The 23929-nt window shown below is 40.0% G+C and overlaps 1 protein-coding gene across 8 annotated transcripts in view; it reads right to left on the bottom strand.

Moving 5' to 3' along the window:
- Nucleotides 1–23929, bottom strand: part of CEP112 (centrosomal protein 112) — a 455788-nt gene that overhangs the window by 385144 nt on the left and 46715 nt on the right. For 6 of the 8 annotated variants that reach the window (XR_013541089.1, XR_013541088.1, XM_072990811.2 and 3 more), the window contains one exon: nucleotides 5473–5574. Coding sequence is in view for 6 of the 8 variants with exons in the window: in XM_072990811.2 (XP_072846912.2) it covers nucleotides 5473–5574 (102 nt within the window). In the remaining 2 variants the exon portion in view is untranslated. The remainder of the gene's footprint in view (nucleotides 1–5472; nucleotides 5575–23929) is intronic. The other 2 variants (XM_072990813.2, XM_020806427.3) reach the window with 1 other exon arrangement.

Here is a 23929-nt window from a genome sequence, read left to right on the forward strand (position 1 = left end):
CAACCCATCTGGGAGAAGGAAAACTTCGATTTCAAACCTCCACTGCCTTGTGGCTATATCCATGGATGGAAAAAGCTTCAGGAGTTAACCTTGAGGCAAAATCCGGAGCCAGAGTCCTGGAGGCAGTTCGTGTCGTTCTGGCAATTCCTACAACTTCGTTGGAATCAGTTATATTGGCTCTTGCTTTTCTGTTGGACTATTTCACTGATGTGAAAAGGGGGGATTTGCTTCTTGGGTAACAGCCTATCCTCCATATTACTTTACCCAGGCTTCACGTTCTGGAGAGGGCACTCCAGCTTCGCATACAGCATCAAAACAACACGGGAACTAGCAGTTACGTTATAAATCTTTGCTCGACTGGCGCAGACTTATGACGCTAGGGGCTACCTCTGACGGTGGGAGAGGTCATGGCACCTCACTAGGTAGCTACCGCCCGCCTTAAGCTGGGCAGTCCGCAGCCAGTAAGGTGCTACCTCGCCACAGTCTGTTAACCTCACGGGGTGCATGGGATTTGGGGTGAAAGCCGACAAGCAGGTCGATAACCCTGCACCATGGAACAATCATAAGAAAACTTCTGCCTAAAGTGGGGCACCTGGAATGTTTGGACAATTACCCCTGGCTTTTCTGATGACCTGCAGGGAACAGACGACGTACGCAAGACAGCGATCATTGACATGGAAATGAGTAGACTGCAGAAGGACATTGTTTTCCCTGCCCTCATTCTTCTGGCAGGGAAAACCATTGAATGAGACCATGTAACATGGTGTTGGCTTTGCGGTCTGAAATACTTTGCTGAGATCCATTGTTCCACCTACTGTGGGGAGTGAAAGAATCCTGTCTCTGCAGCTCCACTCATCAGCGGGACCGGTCACCCTCATTAGTGCATATGTACCAACACTGTCGTCCACAACAAATTCTATGACAAATTCAAAGACTAATTCTATGACGATCTGGCAGCTACTATCAAAAAAATCCCTGAGAAAGAACCACTGTTCATTTTCTGAGATTTTAATGCTAGAATTGGTGCTGATCACAATTCTTGGCCCACTTGTCTAGGCCATTTTGGCATTGGGAAGATGAATGAAAATGGCCAACGCTTGCTGGAGTTTTGCTGTTATTATGGTCTTTGTGTCAGCAATTCATTCTTTAATACGAAGCTTCAAAACAAAGTTTGCTAGACATCCAAGATCCAAGCATTGGCATCAGCTCAATTTGATCCTCACTAGACGTTCTAGCCTTCCTAGTATTACGATCACATGCAGTTACCAGACTGCTGATGGTGATACTGATCGCTCCCTGGTGTGCAGTAAAGTAAAACTGAGAGCAAAAAGATTGTATCGTACAAAAAGGGAAGGAAGACCACATATTAACATCAGCAAGACTCGTGATCAAAGAAAAGTGGAGGAATTTGCCCAAGCACTTGAGGAAACCCTTACTGGCCCAGCTGATGCAAATGCACCTGAACGATGGGAACATTTCAAGAACACTGTTTATAACACCGCCTTGTCCATATTTGGCAAGACGACCAAAAAGACGGCATACAGGTTTGAAGCCCATTCGAAGGACTTGATGCCACCCACTGAGGATAAGAAGAGAGCTCTAGCAGCATACAAAGCCTGTCCTAGTGAATACAACTTGCAGGCTCTTCAACTTGCTTATAGCCAAGTCCAACAGACTGCCAGGAGATGTTCCAATGATTATTGGTTTCAGCTTTCCTCTCAGATACAGATAGCAGCGGACACAGGTAACATCATGTATGATGGTACCAAGCAGGCTTTAGGTCCAATACAGAAGAAATCTGCTCCCTTGACATTTGCTACAGGTGTGATCATCTAGGACCGAGCACAGCAGATGGAATGCTGGGTGCAGCACTACTCTGAGCTATATTCCAGAGAGAATGTAGTAACCAAAGAGGCATTAAATAACATTGAGTGCCTGCCTGTCTTGGAAGAGTTGGACAGTGAACCAACTTTAGGAGAAATAAAAGCGGCCTTGGATTCCCTCACCTCCAGAAAGGGACCTGAGAAGGATAACATCCCTGTTGAAGTGCTGTAAAAAAATCATCACCACCAAGCTGTATGAAATCTTTTGTCTTTCCTGGAGGGAAGGTGGAGTACCACAGGATATGAAGGATGCAAACATCATCACATTGTACAAGAACAAAGGAGACAGGGGCGACTGCAATAACTACTGTGGTATCTCTTTTCTCAGCATTGTAGGGAAGCTGCTTGCCCATGTTATTCTGAAGAGGCTCCAGGTGCTTGCAGACAGTGTGGATTTCGAGCTAATAGATCCACCACTGACATCGTATTCTCCCTCAGAGAGTTGCAGGATAAATGCAGGGAACAATGACAGCCACTCTTTGTGGCCTTCATAGATCTCACAAAGGCCTTTGATTTGGTTGGCAGGGACAGCTTTTTAAAAAGACTTTCCAAGATTGGATGTCCACCTCGACTCCTTAACATCATCAATTTCTTTCATGAGGAAATGAAAGGCACTGTAGTTTTTGACGGCTCAACATCAGATCCCTTTGACATCCGAAGCGGAGTGAAACAGGGCTGCGTCCTTGCGCCAACCTTGTTTGGGATCTTTTTTGCTATCATGCTGAAGCAGGCCTTTGGAACTGCAAAAGAAGGTGTCTATCTCCGGACTAGATCAGATGGAAAATTCTTTAATCTCTCTAGATTGAGAGCGAAAACCAAAGTCCAGCTGAAATGCATGCTGGATTTCCTTTTTGCCGATGATGCAGCCATTGTTGCCCACTCTGCTGAAGACTTCTAAAAACTTATGAATCACTTTAGCAAAGCCTGCCAAGACTTTGGATTAACAATCAGCCTGAAGAAAACAGAAGTCATGGGCCAGGTGTGGACTCACCTCCCTCTATTACCATCTCTACACAAGAATTGGAGGTTGTTCATGACTTTGTGTACCTTGGCTCAACGATCTCTGACATTCTCTCCCTAGATGTTGAGCTGGATAAACGCATTGGCAAAGCAGCTACCACATTCTCTAGACTCACAAAGGAGCTGTCGGTTTATACAGTGGACCCTCTACTTAAGGAATTAATCCGTATTGGAACGGTGGCTGCAAATCGAAAAGTCTGTAGGTCGAATCTCCATTGACCTACAATGCATTGAAAACCAATTAATCCCATAACTGGCAGTTTTTATTCTATTTTTGTTCCATTTTGGTTTTTGTCTGGTCTGTAAGTCGATTCTCCGGCTGCAAATCGAATCTAAATTTTGTGGTCAGAGAAGTCTGTAACTCGAAAAGTCTGTAAGTCGAGCCGTCTGTAAGTAGAGGGTCCACTGTACCAAGATCCAGGTCTATAGAGCCTGTGTCCTGAGTACACTCCTGTATTGCAGTGAGTGCTCCACATATCATTTCATTTTCCAGTTTTACATGTTAAGTATGATTCAAGGTAGATAGGAAACGGTAAAGCAAGAAATTGAACATTAATCATTGAAGTACTTCATATGAACAAACTAAATGGAATGGGATATTTTTAGTCAAGCAACTACAAAGTATTTTAATCTAGAAATACAAACTCAGAAGAAACAGAGTGGTTCTAATACTAATGCAAGTTAGCACAGACAATTAGGGGCTATAACGACCAAATAGTGTTAATCAGATTTCTTGGAAAACCTATCAATTTAAGTATCATTAAAATCCATGCTCCAACTACAGATGCTAAAGAAGAACATAAATAGAAGGCTTTCATATGAACATCAAAGAGAAAATTATCACACCTGAAAACAATCATAGGTGACTGGAATGCAAAAATAGGAAACAAAGTACAGTAGAAGCAAATGTTGTTGAAGATTTTGGCCTAGAGGTCAAAAACAAATCAGGAGCATGATTTATAGAATTCTATGAAAGCAACAATTATTTTATTGCAGATACCTACTTCAGGTTGCTGAACAGACTACATAATTGGAATCAGAAAAGGGACGAGCTCTATTCTTTATGGCAAAACAAGACTAGGAGTGGATCATGACATCGACTATCAATCATTAATATAAACAACTGGAATGAGGCTGGAAAAGAACACTGAAAGAATCATAGTGCCAAAATATAAATCCAATAATATCCAAGATGAACTAAAAGCCCACATAAAGAACAGATTTGCATTACTAAACACGATTCACTGTCAATTGGAACAATGTGGATTGGAAACAGATATTACTAAAGAAGAATGCAAAAAGAATATTCCTATAGTAAAAAAGAAAATGAAGCCTAGATGGATGATAGAAGAAATACTTAAAATTATTAAAGATAGGCAAGAAGCTAAAGTAAAATGTGACAAAAGACTGATTTCCTCAATGCAACTTTTCAATAAATATTACCATAGAGACAGAGAACTATTAAAATTATTCAAAGAAATAGAAGAGAATAACAAAAGATGAAAAACAAGATGTCTCTTCCTGAAAATCCAAAACATCAAAGTAAATTTAATCCCAGATTAGGAAAATCAACAGGGGAACATACTATTTGACCAGGATAAAATAAAGAGAAGATGGAAAAAATATACTGAATAATTATACAGAAGAGATGCAAACATTTTGATAAGAACCAGCAAGTTTAGAACATGAAGTAAAACCTACTCTCAAAGCACATGGAAGAAATAAATCACCAAGGGCAGATAGAATATCAATAGAATTATTCCAGATTGCAGAAGCAAAATATGTCAATATTCTAAAAAAGAGTATGCCAACAAATATGGAAAACAAAACATTGGTCCACAAACTGGAAACATTCAATATTCATATTCTAGTCCCCAAGAAAAGAGATGCTAAGAAGTGCAGTAACTATAGGACCACTGCTGTAATTTCCCATGTAAACAAAGTGATGCTCAAGGTATTACAAAAGTACCAAGGACTTTAACCCTGTATTATGTAAGAAATGCTAGATGTTCAGGCTGGGTCCTGGAAAAAAGAAGTACTTGGGATCCTAAGGCAAATATATGCTGGTTACTTCATTGCATCAAAGAATTTCAGAAGAATATCACTCTATTCTGATCTTCATCCATATCTCCTCATACCTTTTATACCTAACAATAGTACCATTACTACCATCCATGCACATATTTGGCTAAAAGGAGAAGACTTCCCAGAGATCAGGTAAAATGAAAATTACCCACCCTTTATTAATCCAACAATCACATTTTTGAGTATGCACACATGTTTGTATCCATTTTTAATTATCTGATCCGTTTCATAAGGCCAAGAAATTTACAATCCTAACAGATCAACAGAAGCTACAGAAAATACTACCTATTTTATAACTGAAACTATCTTTCAGTAATTTTTATTATTCTAATATAAAGGTCATCCAATCAATATCAACTTTTAAATGCTTCAATATACTATTCATGCAAAATGTGCCAAATACCAAATTCAGAAAAAAGATTCTTGTATTATTTCTTTGTACAATACAATATCCCATACAATAATCCCTCAATATTTTTTGTACCTTGACATACTGTACCTTTTGAACATCAGCATCATGCTTCTGCTGCAATTTAAGCTTTTCTTCATGAATTCTAGCTTCCATTAGTTTCGTTTTCATCTCCATCTGTAAATTGAGTTTATATTTACAAATCACTTTTGGAAATAAATTTAGACTTAACTCTAGTTCCCTTCATCCTCCAAAATGGGCCCAGCATCTTCAGGCTGGGCCCAAAACCCAAAATGTCAACCCCATGTGGCTAAGTGTGGTAGAACTAATTCTCCTTGATCAGATGACTAAATGTCTAAGAAGCTATATGCAGCAAAACTGGATCCCTTTAGCATGATGACCAAAAGACTAGCAAGTTATTTAAATTTTTTATTTAAAATATTTTTGTCCCATCTTTCTTCTTAAAGAACACCCAGGGCAGTTTCCATTATTGAAAGATAACACTTAAAAACTAAAAATAGTAAGTATACAAATATTTTTAAAGGGTAAAAAATATACCATACTAAAAAAGGAAAGCAAGAACAAGATGATATTACAAAATTATGAAGCAATGCTTATTATGTACTGTCATTTAAGGAATTAAGGGTTCCTGTTGTGTTTAGAGCATGACAAATTGATGTTCTCCATGTTTTGGAAACAAGCCGGCTACATTCTTGTTAAAAATACTGAAATCCACCTTTTTGTCAACTCAGGTAAATAAAACATAACACATTCAAAATGGTTTCCTCTTGTACAGTAAGGTGCACAGGGGCTTTTTAAAATCAGTTAACCATTTTGCATTCTGGTACTTGTACACTGGTATCTATCTACTTGTACAACTACCAACTTGAATTATACAGTTCTCAACATCTTCCCATAACACATGGAATTGTGTCCCACCTATTCATCTTTTCCTAACAGCCCATGTCAGAGAAGGAAAGACGGCAGAAAGATGCAAAACAATCTAATGGAAATATATACTGAAACCTACAAAAAGTCTCTTGAAACCTGTGATATTTTTCCTGATATGAAATACTGTATTATCCCATACATTGCCGTCATTCTGTCTTGCCTTTTTAAAATTTTTTACTCACATTGGTTGGAAACATACCATAAATGAATATAAGAATACATAAGAAAAATGTTATGTGTCATTAAGTTGCTTCCAACGCATGGTGAGCCTAAGAACTAATGACCTCCAAAAGGTCCAATCGTTAATAGCTGTGCTTAAGTCTTGCAAACTAGAAGTCATGGCTTCCTTTACTAAATAAGGCAAATATCAGTAAATAATTATGAAAATATGTTGAGCACCAATTCTAAAACTGCAAAATAACTGCCAAAATCAAAGTGCATAAAACATAGGACTCAGAGCCACCTTAATAGGGCTTTCAAGCTAAGTAAGATACTTAAGGAGTAGTTTTACCTATACTCCCTCATGAGTTTTTGTGACTTGAGTGGGGATTCTTACCCAGGTCTCCCAAGTTCTAATGTGTCATCCTGTCCACTACTACAACACACTTGGTACTTCATCATAATATACAGCCATTTAAAAGAAAATACACATTTGTCTAATCTAAATAAAAAATTATTTATATGCTAAGCATGGTTGCATCTCTGACCTCAAAGCATAATCTCTCACAAAATAAGTTTCCACATCCACAACTGTCTTTCATATTTGTTCAGTTATTGTAATAAGCTTGGCACATCACAATAAGTAAGACATTTTGCTTCTAATATCTAGGCCATTTCAATGAACTCAATGAACTAAATTGGACACATACAGGATTGTTCTGTAGATCTTTCTGCAACAACTCATAAACTAAAATTCAAAGGATACACAGAGGATCAGCATGACCCCTAAAGCTCTGAATGAAATGGTGCCAGATATTTCATTAATTTGAGAGGTTTACTTTTCTTTTTACTGAGTCAATATTTTCACACATCATCACATTTTCTTTCATCACCATCCAGGCATTTGTCTCAAACTAGTAAATTGTCTGGTTAAAACAAAAAGACAAAACTAAAGCCATGTCATAGTGGAATATTTTTGAAAAACAACAAAAATAATTATAGAAGCCTTTCCAACATAGTTTAATTTTAATGTGTTTTAGCACACATAAAACGATGTGTCATTGTGAAACATCTTTTTTAATAAAGCCAAAAGATGGGTGTAAAACATTTAAGTACTGGATCTGCACTAGACATTTGAGACAGACTTTTGAGACAGACTTAAGGAATTCTAGATTCTTTAAGTCATTTCAGCCATAATTCCTATAATAAAGTCTTCATAAATACATACCACAGAACCAAACAAAAATTAGTTTCTGTAGAACTAAAAGCAAAGCGTGCTGCTTATATAACGCCCCATAACACATCAAGCACTCTCTGGGTGGTTTACAAGATAGAACTATCGAACTTTGCAAAATGATTTTATCTCCCTTGAAGTAGAAAACTGTGGGAGAAGACGCAGATGTTTTCTTTATTCTTCGCATACAGCATATTTTAATATCCATTAACTATAGCAAAAAATACTAAGAATAATAGAATTCAAGATTTAAAGAAACAAAAACGCTATTAAACACCAAGACGTGCTATTTAGAATGTAAATATAAAATATTTAGTTGGAGAGATGAAATGAATTTAAAGATTTTATAGAAGAAAATCCACAAAATCACAGGAAAGTATTTCCCAGAACAATCAATAGGAACTGTAACTGTGTTCACATAATATAAGGGGGGAAATCAAAATACTTAGTATTTATCAAAATACTCCACTGAGATTTGTTACCTACTACAGCAACCTAGCTTCCAGTGCTCCACATTTCATTCATAACCAATAACAGGAATTGTTAGATCACACACACATTTTTTGTTTTGCAGAGTTTGAACCTTGTCTGGGTCCAGTATACCTAAACCTCCCCACAAATTCTAATCATTTCCCCCACTGTATGAGTTTGGTAAGCAAGGTCTTTTAATTCAATCTAAACTATGAGGAATATGCAGTTTTATGTCTTTTAATGACCGACACTCACAGCTGGCTGGATAGCTCAGTGGTTTAAGTATCTGGCTGCAGTGCCAGAGTTTGGGAGTTCAATTCCGCACTGTGCCTCCTGGGAGTAGAGTCAGTGTGTGTGTGGCCTTAGGCAAGCTGCAGTCCAAGGATGCCCCCAGGAGGGGAATGGTTAATCACATCTGAGTATTCTAAACCTGGAAAACCCTGAAAAGGGGTGTCATAAGTCAGAACTGACTTGATGGCACATGTTTATTACCAATAATAACTTATAGTGGGAGCTTTAAATGCAGCCTTATCTTGTTTTCCCTGTATATGGAATGAGAAATTCACCTTCCTCAGAACCTCACTACTTTGGTGAACTCAGCCATGCCAAAACTTTGGTTGTACCTCCAATGAGGAGTATTGCATGTATGGAACAGCTGCCACCAGCAGTAACTATGGAGGGGTACCTGGGGTACAATTCCATGCTGCATTACTCAAAGGATAGCTGAGTGCCTGCATCCAGCATCCTTGTTGCGGCAGTCCGTTTTAGCATGGGGTTCTGGAAAGGAGGCAGAGCTCCACTCCTCCCAGTAAAGGATTGTTCTGAGGTTGCAATCCCTTTTTTGAACTATTTGGGACTGAAGTTAACTTCCTGGCACTTCCTGGCAAGTTTGTAAGTTTATTGTTGACCCACGTTGTCTCATTAAGAAGTTGTGTTGCTCCAATAAAAGAACTTCCTCCTGCAAGTACTTGTCATATCATGGTGGGTGGGTGTGGGTGCTGCTCACAACAATTTTGGCCAGTTTATCAAGTAGTTTCTGTATCTGGCTGCAGAGCCAGAGGCTGAAAGTTCAATCCCCCACTGTGGCTCTCTGATAGGAGTTGAACTCGACGAACCCTTCCAGCTATGCAGTTTTAAAGATTATCATTAAAAACAAAACAACTGTTTCTTTTTTTAAATAAAGCTAAAGATTATCCATAAAATAAAGATAGTATTGGAGATTATTTGTACTAAAAAATTAAGTACAAAAATTTAACTACCAACCCAGCTCATTCCTTTGAGTTTCTGTCATTGTTTATGCTCTTTACAGAGAAATATGAAACATTTAAGCCTGGCAGGCACATAAACACTACTGATGTCAAACATCTGAACATCTGTTCTGTCCCTATAATTCAAGAGATTGAGAAGGATACCAATGAAACTAATTTTGTGAGAGAGAGCAGTGAGTTGAGAGTGATACCAATGAAACTAAAGTTATGCGCTGTCTCTCCCTCTATCACAAAGATGCACAGACTTTTTTCTTCTTAAATTCAACAAAAGCTGTTTCATAATAATTTGCCTGAAATGACTCTCACATATTAAAAAAAAATACTTTCACCAGGCAAAATCTTAAGACTGAACTTTCTGATTGGGCATAGGGAATGGGCAACAGACCATAATGCATCGCAAAATACTGCTCTAGAGGAATATTCAGTTTTCATGTTAGTGGGACAAATTTGTTCTAGAGCTAAAGTTAACTGTTAATTGCAAGGGAGAATTAGCAAATCTCTGCATCAGTGAAGAACTTCAATGTGCATGTTTGGATCCCAGTCACTGAAGTATTATACAGATGGTTACAAATGGCTTGTATACATGAGATACGTGCATTCAGAGTTGGAAATACAGTAGGGCACCCTTATCTGCAGGATCAGTATCCACAGTCCAAAAATACAGGTATTAAAAACGTTACATGGAAAAAACTAGAAATACAGTAGATATTTTCAAGATGTAATAACCAAAAACAGTCTCTTCAGTCTTCAGCACATTGAGAAATGAGAAAAGATTTCAACTTGGCTCTTACTCATAGAGGCCTCATCAAGATAAAATATATAGGCAAAAGAGTGGTTGCCCAGTGAAGTGATTACCCATTGAAAGTATGGTAATTTATACCAATTCTCTGTCTCTCTCAATGTGCCATCCCCATACTATTTAAAACTCACCTTAAAAAGCTAGTAAAATTAGTAAAACCCACATTCCACCTTACTCTGGAGGTATCCTTTAAGTAAAGTTTTATTTATGAGCAAACTGGAAACAATTCATGAACGTAAAATGATTTACTTTTCAGTAAGCCTCTATAGGATAGGACATGATACCATACCGAACGGAAACTGTGTATAAGCACCTACTAGGAATGTGCAATTTTTTGCATAGGGTGAGGTTGGACTCTCAGAATTCTGCAATAATTCCCTAGGCAGAATTCTGAGAGATCCAACCACAGAGTCACAGCTCCTGACACCTACCTTTTGCTCACCTGGAACAGGGCCTATTTCTGAGGCTGTACTGTCTAACCCCAGCCTTGCTTCCTGTTGGTAACACAGAAACAAATAAAGCTACTGAAGCAGTTCTGCTGCCTGTTAGGCTATAGAGAGTACCTTCACAAAGCTCTATCATTCCCAGGAAGCACTGTTGCAGTTTCCTCTTTTTGTACATTAGCAACAGAAAAAAAGATCAATGCCAGGCCATGCAGCCTTGGAGCTAAGCTGTGGAGCAGGTGAGCGAAATCTAAGTGTCTGTGTCTATGGGCTAGAACTCCTAGAATTCTGCCCAGGGAATTCTTGGAAGACTCTGGAAATTGGAATAACAACAACAACAATGATGATGAGAATAGGCACATCCCTAGCATCTATCACAGAAAGTTACTTCTAGTGGTCTCCCATAGCCTCTAGTTAGAACAGCTGATATTTTTTAGCCGTGTGAGAACAAAGATGTCTTTCATTTTATGCCACTAAACAACTGTGTAAGAAGTTTTATTAATCTCTACTACAAAAAAGATTTTTGTACCCGTGGAATTATAAAATTTAAGGTGTAATTTTTAGACTATGTGATATACTCTAACACAGTGGTCCCTAACCGTGGGCCTCCAGATGTTCTTGAACTTCAACTCCCAGATATCCTGGCCAGCAGAAGTGGTGGTGAAGACTTCTGGCAGTTGTAGTCCAAGAACATCTGGAGGCCCAAGGTTGGGAACCACTGCTCTAACACAGCTCAGTGCCTGGAGTACTCAGCTGTGCTGCCAAGGGCTAGGAGTTTGAATCTCTACTGTTCTTCACAGGAGAGGAACCACTTCACAGCTTGGAAGCAGCAACAGAGAAAGCCTTCTCTTGTGTCACCCCTGATGTGTCCTTCAAATGGCAAGAAGCACCAGCATCTTGTCTGGATTAAGCTTCAGTTTATTCACCCTCATCCAGTCTATTACTGACACCATGCACTAGTTTAGAACCAAGACAGTTTCTCTGGAATTAGATGGAAAAGATAGCGTGAATGTTAGTCACATATTGATACCAAACCCTGGACAACTTCTGCCAGCAGTTTCATATAGATGTCAAATAGCATGGGAATAAACAGAACCCTGAGGGAGTTCTCTCTTTCAGGAAGGACCAAAATCATTATGGAACAATGCCCAGAATGATAACATGATTGATGGTATCAAAGCCACTGTATGAAAACCACTTCCCATGTACAGTTCCTGGCATAGATCGTACACCAAGGTGAGAAAAGCAGTCTCCATCCCATAATAAGGCCTGGTGCCAAACTGAAATGGATCTAGACAATCTACCCCACTTAGTACTGTAGTTCTTAGAGCTGAGAAGTCACCACATGTCCAATAACTTACCCAGGATGGAACATTTGAGACTGGCCAGTAATTGACCAATGCCATAGGATGCAAGGAGAGCTTCTTCATCTTAAAAAACTATCCTTCCTCTACATTTCTTGCCATTTTATTTCTACAGAGTAGCAATACTTTTAATTCCTATGAGTATTGGTTTTGAAAACTTAAAAATTTACATCTTTTTGTACTTCAAAATTAAAAATTTAGAACTATTATCTATTCATTATTAATATAAATGTCTGTTTGGAGAGCTTTCAAAAAGAAAATGCCACCTATGATTTTATGCCTCTAATGTTTTATGTATATCAGCCCCAGGGAAAAAATATTTTAAAGTACAGTATTATATTCTAACTTGAGCACTCTTCCCTACCCATAAGATTTAACTCTAAATTCACTTCCCATTAAGTCAGTTTAGCAGCATCACTTCTAAAATCAGTTACTCTCGTTGAACACTGTAACATCCAAGCCAACTTACTTTGTCCATGAATATTCAAGCAGCATACTTGTTCTTCAGTTTATTTACTTTTCTTAATGGATAAGTAAATTCACCCTTCATTTTAAGGGTGAAAAACGTCCTTCATTTTAAGAGAAGGTCTCTTCTTCTCCCCACTGCATGCCTTGAAAATTAACACTTATTCTATAAGAAGAAACCTCTGTCATCACCTGCCCAAACGACACATGGGTCCTACTAGCTGCAAAGGTCTTTCCTTCCTTATTAATTTCCAAGAAGTCTGCACGAAAAACCTAGAACAACCAAGTCTGCTATCCTTACCTTCAGATACCCAAATTTGTTTTTCATTTTTCAAACACATTAAAAGTAAACAAAGATAAAAACACAACAGCACATTATTTGTAATCACATTTCTGAAGCTGCATTCCTATCAACACTAAAAAATTAAGTGTCACTGTAATGATCTCTGCACATACTTTGGCTTCAGAGACAGGGTATTACAAAGAGTTCTTCTAATAGCTCGCAAGTAGGAACAATCCTACCAAAAATAGGATTGTAACACAATCCATTCCTCTAAAAAGCACCTTTTTGTGTGTGATTTCACACTGAGAACAAATCCCTTGCATTCCAGAAAACCAAAAACACCTTAATCATATATCCAACCATACATGCTAGGGCAGGGTAGGTGGGGACACAGCTTATGTATTCAATAGCCTGCAAGCCAACGACATAGTTCCTGACCAATTACTCTTTTTAATCCAGACTGTATTTTCACAGCAGTCTTTCGAATAAGTTTGTCTACAACAACCTGAAGGAAGACGCATACTATAAGAGCATCTATAAAATCCAAATATCTTGCACACATTCCTTTTGAGCCTGTTTTCAGTTGATGCAAAAAAATTTCCATGTGGGCATTTTCTGAGGAAATTGTACCATATTCAGTATAATAAAACAGATGGTCTACATTCTAATTGTTATGTGGAAAGCAAGTCTGACAAAAGATTGATCCCCAGCTACATGGTAATTATCTTAACATTGTACTAGTTATATAAACTGTCCTGAACAGTTATACCAATGCTTTAATCTGTATCAAGAGGCTCTAGTGCATATGTACAATAATTAAAGGAACATGTGAGTTTTGTGTCATAAAAAAGCTAGTTTGTTGTTTAGTCGTTTAGTCATGTCCAACTCTTCGTGACCCCATGGACCACAGCACACCAGGCCCTCCTGTCTTCCACTGCCTCCCGGAGTTGGGTCAAATTCATGTTAGTAGCTTCGATGACATTGTCTAGCCATCTCATCCTCTATCGTCCCCTTCTCCTCCTGCCTTCACACTTTCCTAACATCAGGGTCTTTTCCAGGGAGTCTTATATGAAATGGCCAAAGTAGTGGAGCCTCAGCTTCAGGATATGTCCTTCCATTGAGCAATCAGGGCTGAATTCCTTCAGAATTGATAGGCTTGTTCTCCTTGCAGTCCAGGGGACTCTCAAGAGTCTCTTCCAGCACCAAATTTCAAAGCATCAATTCTTCAGCGGTCAGCCTTCTTTATGGTCCAACTCTCACTTCCATATATCACTACTGGAAAAACCATACCTTTCACTATGGGGACCTTTGTCAGCAAGATGTTTCTGCTTTTTAAGATGCTGTTTGGATTTGTCATCGCTTTCTTCCCAAGAAGCAGGCGTCTTTTAATTTTGTGGCTGCTGGACAGCACTCTGAAGATGCCGGCCACAGAGACTGGCGAAACGTTAGGAAGAACCACCTTCAGAACACAGCCAAAGAGCCCGAAAAACCCACAACAACCATTTCCCTATCTCCCTTGCATTTTGTTTCCCTTCTTTTCTCTGCTATTTGTAAGGCCTCACTGGACAGCCACTTTGCTTTCTTGCATTTCCTTTTCTTTGGGATGGTTTTTGTTGCTGCCTCCTGTACAATGTTACCAACCTCCATCCACAGTTCTTCGGGCACTCACTTGGTCCACTACATCTAGTTCCTTAAATCTGTTTTTCACTTCCAAAGTGTGTTCAAAAGGGATTTGGTTTAGATTGTACATGACTAGCCCTGTGGTTTTTCCTATTTTCTTCAGTTTAAGCTTGAGTTTTGCTATAAAAGAAGCTGATGATCAGAGCCACAGTCAGTTCCAGGTCTTGTTTTTGCAGACTCCATCTTGGGCTGCAGAGAATATAATCAGTCTGATTACGGTATTGCCCATCTGGTGATGTCCATGTGTAGAGTTGCTTCTTGTGTTGCTGGAAAAGAGTGTTTGTGATGACCAGCTTGTTCTCTTAACAAAACTCTATTAGCCTTTGCCCTGTTTCGTTCTGAACTCCAAGGCCAAACTTACTTGTTGTTACTTTTATCTCCTGAGTCTCTACTTTAGCATTCCAGTCCCCTATAATGAGAAGAACATCTTTCTTTGGTGTCAGTTCTAGAAGGTGTTGTAAATCTTCATAGAATTGGTCAATTTCAGCCTCTTCAGCATTGGTGGTTGGTGCATAAACTTGGATTACTGTGATGTTGAAAGTCTGCCTTGGATTCATATTGAAATCATTCTATCATTTTTGAATTTGTATCCCAGTACAGCTTTTCCCACTGTTTTGTTGACTATGATGGCTACTCCATTTCTTCTATGGGTTTCTTGCCCACAATAGTAGATATGGTAATCATCTGAATTGAATTTGCCCATTCCCGTCCATTTTAGTTCACTGATGCCCAGGATGTCAATGTTCATTCTTGCCATCTCCTGTTTGACCACATCCAGCTTACCAAGGTTCATAGATCTTACATTACAGGTTCCTATGCAGCATTTTCCTTTGCAGCATCGGACTTTCCTTTCACTTCCACACACATCCGCAGCTGAGCGTCCTTTTGGCTTTGGCCCAGCCACTTCATTTGCTCTGGAGCTACTTGTACTTGTCCTTCGCTCTTCCTCAGTAGCATGTTGGAAGCCTTTCGACCTGAGGGGTTCATCTTCCGGCGTCATATCTTTTTTGCCTTTTGTTTCTGTCCATGGCGTTTTCTTGGCAAAGATACTGGAGTGGCTTGCCAGTTCCTGCTCCAGGTGGATCGCCTTTAGTCAGAACTCTCCACTATTACCTCTCTGTCTTGGGTGTCCCTGCACGGCATAGCTCATAGCTTCTCTGAATTACTCAAGCCCCTTCACCAAGGCAGTAATCCATGAAGGTGTTTTTTTTAAAAGCTAGTAGTGAAACCCTATGATTGATAAAATTGGTAACAAAAGAAATTTCAGATTAAATACTCAAAATATAGAAGTATACTCACTCGGCTCATAAAGTAGGCATGATAAAAGTATAGCAATAGCATCTAGCTTACCACACAATTATTCAACCACAAGATGGCATAACACTGAACAAAAATCACAACATAACTGATCAAAAATGAAATACGTTGATTCATATGTTTACAACCACAGATCTAGAAGTTAGGAACTTATCTTTCAAAACTAAAGTGTTATGTTTCAATTTTTCTCTAAGTAATATAGAATAAATTTGAATTCAAAATCCTTTTTTCTGCAAGTCTTTATTTAAAATGTAAACATAGCTTTCATTTCTGCGAGAAAACATTAAGAGAATTTTAAAAATGCAATACAAATATAACAAGTAATACAGTATAAGCCCTCAAATTAGGCAAAAATGCAAAGGTTATAAATCCATATAGCTTATATTATGCAAGTCAGTTGTTTGAAAGTTGCTAATAACCACTATAATACAAATCAAGCTATATTATACAGCTTGATTTGTTTCTATTCCAATCAAAGATCAAACTCAATACCTAACATGTTTGATTTCATGTTACTAAGAATATACTGTAAATTAGAGTGGAGTGCAAAGGGAACTTTACTTTCTCAAAGTTTAACCAGGCGTTCTTAGTTCCTCTGGAAATGCTCAATAGAACACGATTTCTACTTGTAACTGTAGTTCTGAGTGCTCATCTGTGAATTCACACATACAGGTGCTCCACTTCCACAGAATAGCTATCATTCAGAAAATTCTAGAACTCCACAGCTTTAACAGTTTCTCCTCCCTCACCCCTAATTGAACATGTTCTAATCAGTGCTAATAATTTTACCTTGGTTCCTCACCATGCCTGTCTCTTAGAAAAATCTAATAAAAAGTGAGATAACAGCAGGGAGGTGGGAGGATCGTGAAAGTTCACAACATTACCATTCACAGAACCACATTTACAGATTAGTAACCTGTCCTTCTTCACATGGTCTCTGTGACTCACAAATATGGGTGACTTATCTAGTAGACATCCTTCAGTATTGAGAGACTATGGTAAACTGCTCGGAATAGAGGTCTTGGAACAGCGTGTAGTGTGGCTGAGAAGGCCAATTCAAGAGTGACAATCCCTTCCACACTGAAGACAAATACAATCTGTCCCCTGTCCAGCTCCCTGATTTTGCTCCTTTCGGGACTGCCTCTTTGCCTCGGCGTGCTGGACAAGGGTCTCTTCAAATTGGGAGAGGCCATGATGCACTGCCTGCCTCCAGGCTCAACGCTCAGATGTCAAGGTTTCCCATCTGTTGAGGTCCATTCCTAAGGCCTTCAGATGCCACTTGCAGATATTCTTGTATCACATCTGTGGTCTCCCTCTGGGGCAATTTCCCTCCACTAATTCTCCATACAGGAGGTCTTTTGGAATCTAACCGTCAGCCATTCTCACTACATGCCCGAGCCAACGCAGACATTACTGTTTCAGTAATGTATACATGCTGAAAAATCCAGCTTTTTCTAGGCCTGCTCTACAGTGGTGCCCCGCATAGCAACGATAATCCGTGCAGCAAAAATCGTCGCTATACGGATTCGTCGCTATGCGAAAAAAAGCCCATAGGAATTCATTAAAACACGTTTAATGTGTTCCTATGGGCAAAAAACTTACCTTTATGCAACAATCCTCCATTTGGCCACCATGTTCGCTGCCCGGTAAGCGAGGAATCCAGGCAAAAACACAGCAGGTGGCCATTTTTTTAACCTGGCGGCCATTTTGGAAGAGCCGATCAGCTGTTCTAAAAACATCGCTATGTGAAAATGGGTAAGTGAAACAGCTTACCGATCATCGCAAAGCGATTTTTTACCATTTAAAACATCGTTATGCGATCGCAAAAATGATCGCAAAAAAGTCGCTATGCGGATTGGTCATTAAACGGGGCGCCTGTTAAGCGAGGCACCACTGTACAGTGGGGTCTCGACTTACGAACTTAATCCGTATTGGAAGGCAGTTCTCAGGTCGAAAAGTTCTTAAGTCGAATCTGCATTTCCCATAGGAATGCATTGAAAACCATTTAATCCGTATCTGCTCTTTTCGTCCATAGAAACTAATGGGAAGCTGCTATTCCGCCTTCTGCCACTAGAGGGGGATATTTTTTCTTTTTTCCTTTTAACCTAAGATGACTTAGCTTTAAAAAAGGGGGGGGAAGAGTTCGTAACTCGAATCTAAGTTCGTAAATTGAGTCCATATATTCCTATGAGAGCGGTTCGTAAGTCGAAACGTTCGTATGTCGAGCCGTTCGTAAGTCGAGACCCCACTGTATTTGGAACTTTGTCCTACCAGGTGACACCAAAACTGTGTCGGGGACAATGCATATCAAACGTGTTCAACTTCCTCTCCTGCCATGCACAAAGGGTCCATGACTCACTGTAGTACAGGAGTGCACTCAGGACACATGCTCTATAGACCTGGATCTTGGTATATGCCATCAGATTCTTATTAAGCTATACTCTCTTTGTGAGTCTAGAGAACATAGCAGCTGCTTTTCCAATGCATTTATCCAGCTCGACATATAGAGGGTGTCAGAGATGGTTGAGCCAAGGTACACAAAGTCATGAACAACCTCCAATTCTTGTGTGGAGATGGTAACAGAGGGAGGTGAGTCCATGCCCTGGCCCATGACTTGTGCAAAAATCTTGGCAGGCCTTACTAAAATGATTCATAAGTTGTTGGAGCTCTTCAGCAGAATGGGCAGCAACAGCTGCATCATCAGCGAAGAAGAATTCCCGCATGCATTTCAGCTGCACTTCAGCAGGGATGTTATCCTTCCCAGGTGCCTTTCCCGAGGCGAGGGAATCCAAGGCCGCTTTTATTTCTGCTAAAGATAGTTTGCTGTCCAACTCTTCCAAGACAAGCAGGCACTCAGTGTTATTTAATGCCTCTTCCATTGCTACATTCTCTCTAGAATACAGCTCAGAGTAGTGTTGCACCCAGCGTTCCATCTGCTGTGCTTACTCCTGGATGATCACGCCTGTAGCAGACTTCAAAGGAGCAGATTTCTTCTGCTTTGGACCTAAAGCCTGCTTGATACCATCATACATTCCCTTGATGTTACCCGTGTCCACTGCTATCTGTATCTGAGAGCAGAGCTGAAACCAATAATCATTACAACATCTCCTGGCAGTCTGTTGGACTTTGCTATAAGCAAAGTTTGACTTAGCAGATCTGGTATTAACTGGCAGGTTATTTAAAGAGCATTGTCTTTGATAGGGGTCCTGGGACCCAATTTTAAACTGAAGACCAGAGAAATTTCGTGCTTAAATAAAAAATCTTTCCAGGACACATTAGGTGCTTTTTCAACAACATCTTCAAACAGTTCCATCTCACATGATTCATGACTAGAGATTAGGGTATTTGTATATGAATACCCCCACACAGGTAGACATAACAAGAGTCCAGACTGTCCACTCACCTTCTACTATTGCCACAGGCTCCGCGCTCCCTTCCTATTGCTTCAGAGCTCGTGGTCTGCGAGCTACTCCTGGTAGGAGGTGAGAGAATGAGCCTTGCTGCACGGTCGAAGAGAGGCTCACAGGCCGCGAGCTCCGGGGCAATAGGAAGGGAGCGCCGAGACCATTGCAACAGCAGAAGGGGAGTGGGCAATCCAGCTCCAGGGGTTTGGGCCCCTCATTATGTCCACCTGTGCACAGGTATTCATATATTAATACAAATACCTCCATCACATCTTTCTCACTTTCTTCCTTTAAGTTTTAGAGTGGTCATGAGGTCTGTGGCACTGACTCCCAGAACAGGGCTAGGAGGCTCATTTCCCATCTCTATTCCAGTGGCATTTTGAAGCATCATGGGAAGCCTCCACCTGTCTCTGGGCTTCTATTTGAAGAAGTGGCCACTGGGATGATGGCTTAGTATCTTTTTCAGCCTCCCTCCTAGCTTTCTCCCTTTCTCCTCCTTTCCCTTTTTTCTCTCTCCCCCCAGAAGGAGTTTCTTAGGAGGTCAATAAGAACATCTAAGAGCTGCGCCACAGGCACGGAACTTCCAGCACGCCTCTTTACTAGCCATCAGATCTATCTGTATCACCCACTCTTATCCCTCAGGCAGTTCATCGGGGTCACTGGCTGCAAAAGATTTAGGTTCTTGGGGTTCCCTCTGTTCTACTGCCTCAACCTCCTCTCCCCAACTAGAGCTTTCTCACTCTTCTCCCTTTTCCTCCTCCACCTCCGGCTACTCTTTTCTCTCTTCTCCCTCATTTCTATCCTCTCCCACCTTTTCCTCCTCTTTTATCTCCTCCAACTTGTCTGACCCCTACTTTCCTTAATCCTCCTTTCCCGTACAGCTGATGGAAATGGTTTCTGTCTTCTCAATGAGATTTTCAAGTGATAGTCCCTTCACCTTCTCTACCATCATTGTTGCCATCTTGTACCCATTGACCATTAGGAGCAGGGACGGCACACTGACAGAGAAGTTATCCATCCTGCCTCCCCCCCCCCCCCAAACATGAGGTCATGTCAGAATCAAAAAAGGACAGACCTCGGCCAATTTAAATGTGCTTGCACATCTAGTCTGTAGGGAATCACTAATGCCAAAGGGTTGGGACCATGTTGCTGCTTTACAAGTGTAAGTCCACTCCCTTTAGGAAGGCTACTGATGCAGCCATGGCCATTGTTGAGTGACACCTTAGCTGACAGAGCTGGTTTTCTTGCTAATTCATAAGGCGGTTTAATTGTAAAAAACACCCATTTAGAATAAGGCTGAAAAAAAACACTTAATTTGCTTTTTTAGGACCTCAGGAACATACAAAAAGTTTGATCACTTTGACAAATTCTTCCATACATGAAATGTAGAATGCAAGTGCACACCCAACATCCAGTTTAAGCAATAATCTATACAGATTATTAGATGATGTGAGATAAAATGTTGATAAGGCAACTGAAAATAATAAACCATTTTTGGCAGAAGGGTTATGACCGGCTGTAACATTACGTACTTTCTCTCTGTGGAAATTCAGGAACAGGGGTCATAGAAAAGGGCACATAATTCACTTGTGCATCTAGCAGAAGTGATCGCCACTAAAACTAAGCCTACCATTGCCATGGTTCTGTAGGGAGATACCATTAACTAGATGAAATCAAAAACAGAGATCAAGATGGTGCAGCTGTTTTAACTCTGGATATAAATTTCCTTTTGAAATTGCTTGATTATAGAATTCAAAAATAGTTTGGGCTCCTGTATTAGTTGGCTGATACCAACATTATTTTCCTATTTATATGAATAGGTTCTCCTTATTAATGGCTTTCTGGAAGCTTGAAGAATCCTATGGTCAAAGAAGAAGGAATCATCACAGAAGCTTCCATGCTACTGGTTCCAATGTTTGCGACTATGGATGCCAAGCCCAACCCTTCTGACAAGTCAGCAGATCCAAGTATACTGGTAACTTCTCGTGGACTGTAGACATTTATGACAGGTGTTATCAAAATGACATAAGTCTTGTCTTGCTTGAGTTTTGCAATTACTCTGTGAAGGGAAATGCCAGAAAGAGATAGAACATACAGTATCTCCTTTCCAAGTCATCTCAAAAGTATCTCCTAAGGAATTATGGCCTACAACTGCTCTCAAGAAGTAACCATGATCTCTTCAAGAAGTTTCCCTTTTCAAGTAGTGGCAAGATAGTCTGTAAGCTGACCATCCAAAATTTCCTGTATGTAATGTAGAATTAGATACCTCTAAGGTCTACATCCACCTTTCACTGGGTCAGTAAAGAAACAGAAATAAAATCTATGCTTGTCCTGTGGGGATACTGAGTGGACAAATTCTTGGTTCAGCAGTTTTGTAATTTCTTCTGTAAGAATTTGAGTCAATGTTCCCTCCAGTTTTCTGTCCCACTATGCTGGAGCCTTGCTCCATGCACTCAGGGGTGTGTGGGGCTTCATTCGAAATGGGAAGGAAACTGGTGCCCATGCACAGCCCTGATTGAGCTCTAGGCAAGCACAAATGCACACAGCTTAGAACATTGGTTGGAGATGCTGATGAAAAACCTCCCCCATGTGGCAAAATGTCGGATTCTATGGCATACTCATGTGATATGAAGGATAAAACCCATGAATAAGTGTTGGCATTGTACCAGAAGTTTACAGAAGTTGCTATATAAACCCTCTGAATAAAGGGCAGGTCTTCAATTCTGGAGCATGTTCCTTCTGAGAATTATGCAGATTAGAGCTAAGCATGTCTTCTTAACGTTACTTGCAGCAGCCACAGATTTGGCTGCACAGTTTGCTTCAACACTAACAGAATGGATTTGCTGCACAGCAAGCAAGTGAGCTTCTTGCTGGAATTTCAGAGCAGTCACTTTTTAAATCATTCAGCAAAGTTGCCAAGAAAGGTTGTATACACTCCCAAATGAATTACTGATATGGCTCAGTAACTGGCAATCTGCAGTCCTAATGCTTTAGCTGAGTACATCCACCTACCCAGCAGATCTGGGTTTTCTATCTTCTGAGTTTACTAAGTAGAATGCAATTTGTCTTTTGTTTTAACATGTAGTGCTTCAACTATTATTGAATTGGGTGATAGATGTTTGAAAAGAAAATTCATGCCTTGATCCTGAACTTTATAAAGATTCTGCATGCAATAAGATGTCAATGAAATTGTACGTGGCTTAAGTGAAAAACTGTTTGACCTAATCTTCATAACTGGCAAAAATAGAATTTGTAAAGATATTGAAGAGGTTTGTTTCACTCTACCAAAAACTGGATCTGATATCAGCTGGATAGATTTTTTTAACTTTGAGTGGCAATGACTGCTATTTGTTATAAATGAGAGTATGATTTTATGTCCTCTGACAGTTATAGTGGGCTAAAATCACCAACCTGGCAATTTGGTGAAGACACAAGAACTGAAAGTTGGTAGTATTTGTGGTACTGAATTCCAGTAGGTTTTATAAGAATGATTTCAATAGTGATACCTACAGCCTTGATATCATAGCCTCCCAGCATCAGTGTGATATTTGCATACAATGGTTCTCAATATTCATCATTCAAATCATCGTGACATCATCATGAACAGTCTCTATATCAAGATGCCAGTACCAAACATCTTGAAGTCTGTATCTCAGTGTTCCAGATCTGAACTATCTAGGAGATCACAATTGGTCTCAATAAAGCAACCATGTCTTTTGTTGTATCTGAACCCAGAGTCTCCTTGGGCCCAGGCATTATCCCCCAATGGTCTGGAAGAGCCTACAAACTAGTAAAGAGAGACATAGTATCTTGACAAGAAAAACAGTAGCATCTTTAATGCTTAGATCCCATAGATCAGGGGTCCCCAGTCTGCGGCCTGGTGCCGGTCCACGGCCATGGCAGGACCGGGCCAGAGACAGATCTCCCACCCATCTCCCGCACGCACAGCCAGCCACCCACATGCATGAGTGCCTCACCCCTCCGCGCATGCATGCCCTGCCACTCTGCACATCCGCACCCCACCCATTCGCAAGTGCACTCCACCCACCTCTGAGTGCAGGGGGATGACCTGCCCCACTCACCAACTGGTCCACAATTCAGAAAAGTTTGGAGGCCACTGCCATAAATGATCAACAGGGTCAGAGATTCTAATGAGATACTCAATCTAAAGTGTAATTAAGATGAGCCATGGTGCCAAGCATATGCAGCCCTTCATGATTTTGATGAATCTCTATATCAAGGACAAATTTAAGGTGTTGGAGAACAAGAGACAGTTCACAGTGATGATCCCTATAATTTTCCCTTTGAAAAGCAAGCTGTACAAACATCATCTGACTTTTCTTGCTGGGTCATTGATTATTTCGAAACTGTTGTTCTTTGTCGAAGCTGGTTGTATCACAAGTGATGGTACCATCATTTTAAATAAAATTTTGTCTATTTTTTTGTCTGTCTTAGACTGTTTATTATTTGAAGAATTTTTCTTCCTTTTACCTTGTGTCAATTCCGAGCCCAATGCCAATGTAACCATCAGAACTGAAGGAACTACTGGATACTCTATGGTACTAAGAGGGATTCCTGTTTCCAAAGTTGGTATGTTTTCATTCAGTTGCAAATAATCTCTCCAGAAGAGATTTAAAGATCAATTTCAACGCTGATGTCTGTTCAGATGCTTCTTAAGAAGCTTGTAAAGACTT

This window comes from Pogona vitticeps, chromosome 2, assembly GCF_051106095.1.
Source record: "Pogona vitticeps strain Pit_001003342236 chromosome 2, PviZW2.1, whole genome shotgun sequence".
Classification (NCBI taxonomy): domain Eukaryota; kingdom Metazoa; phylum Chordata; class Lepidosauria; order Squamata; family Agamidae; genus Pogona; species Pogona vitticeps.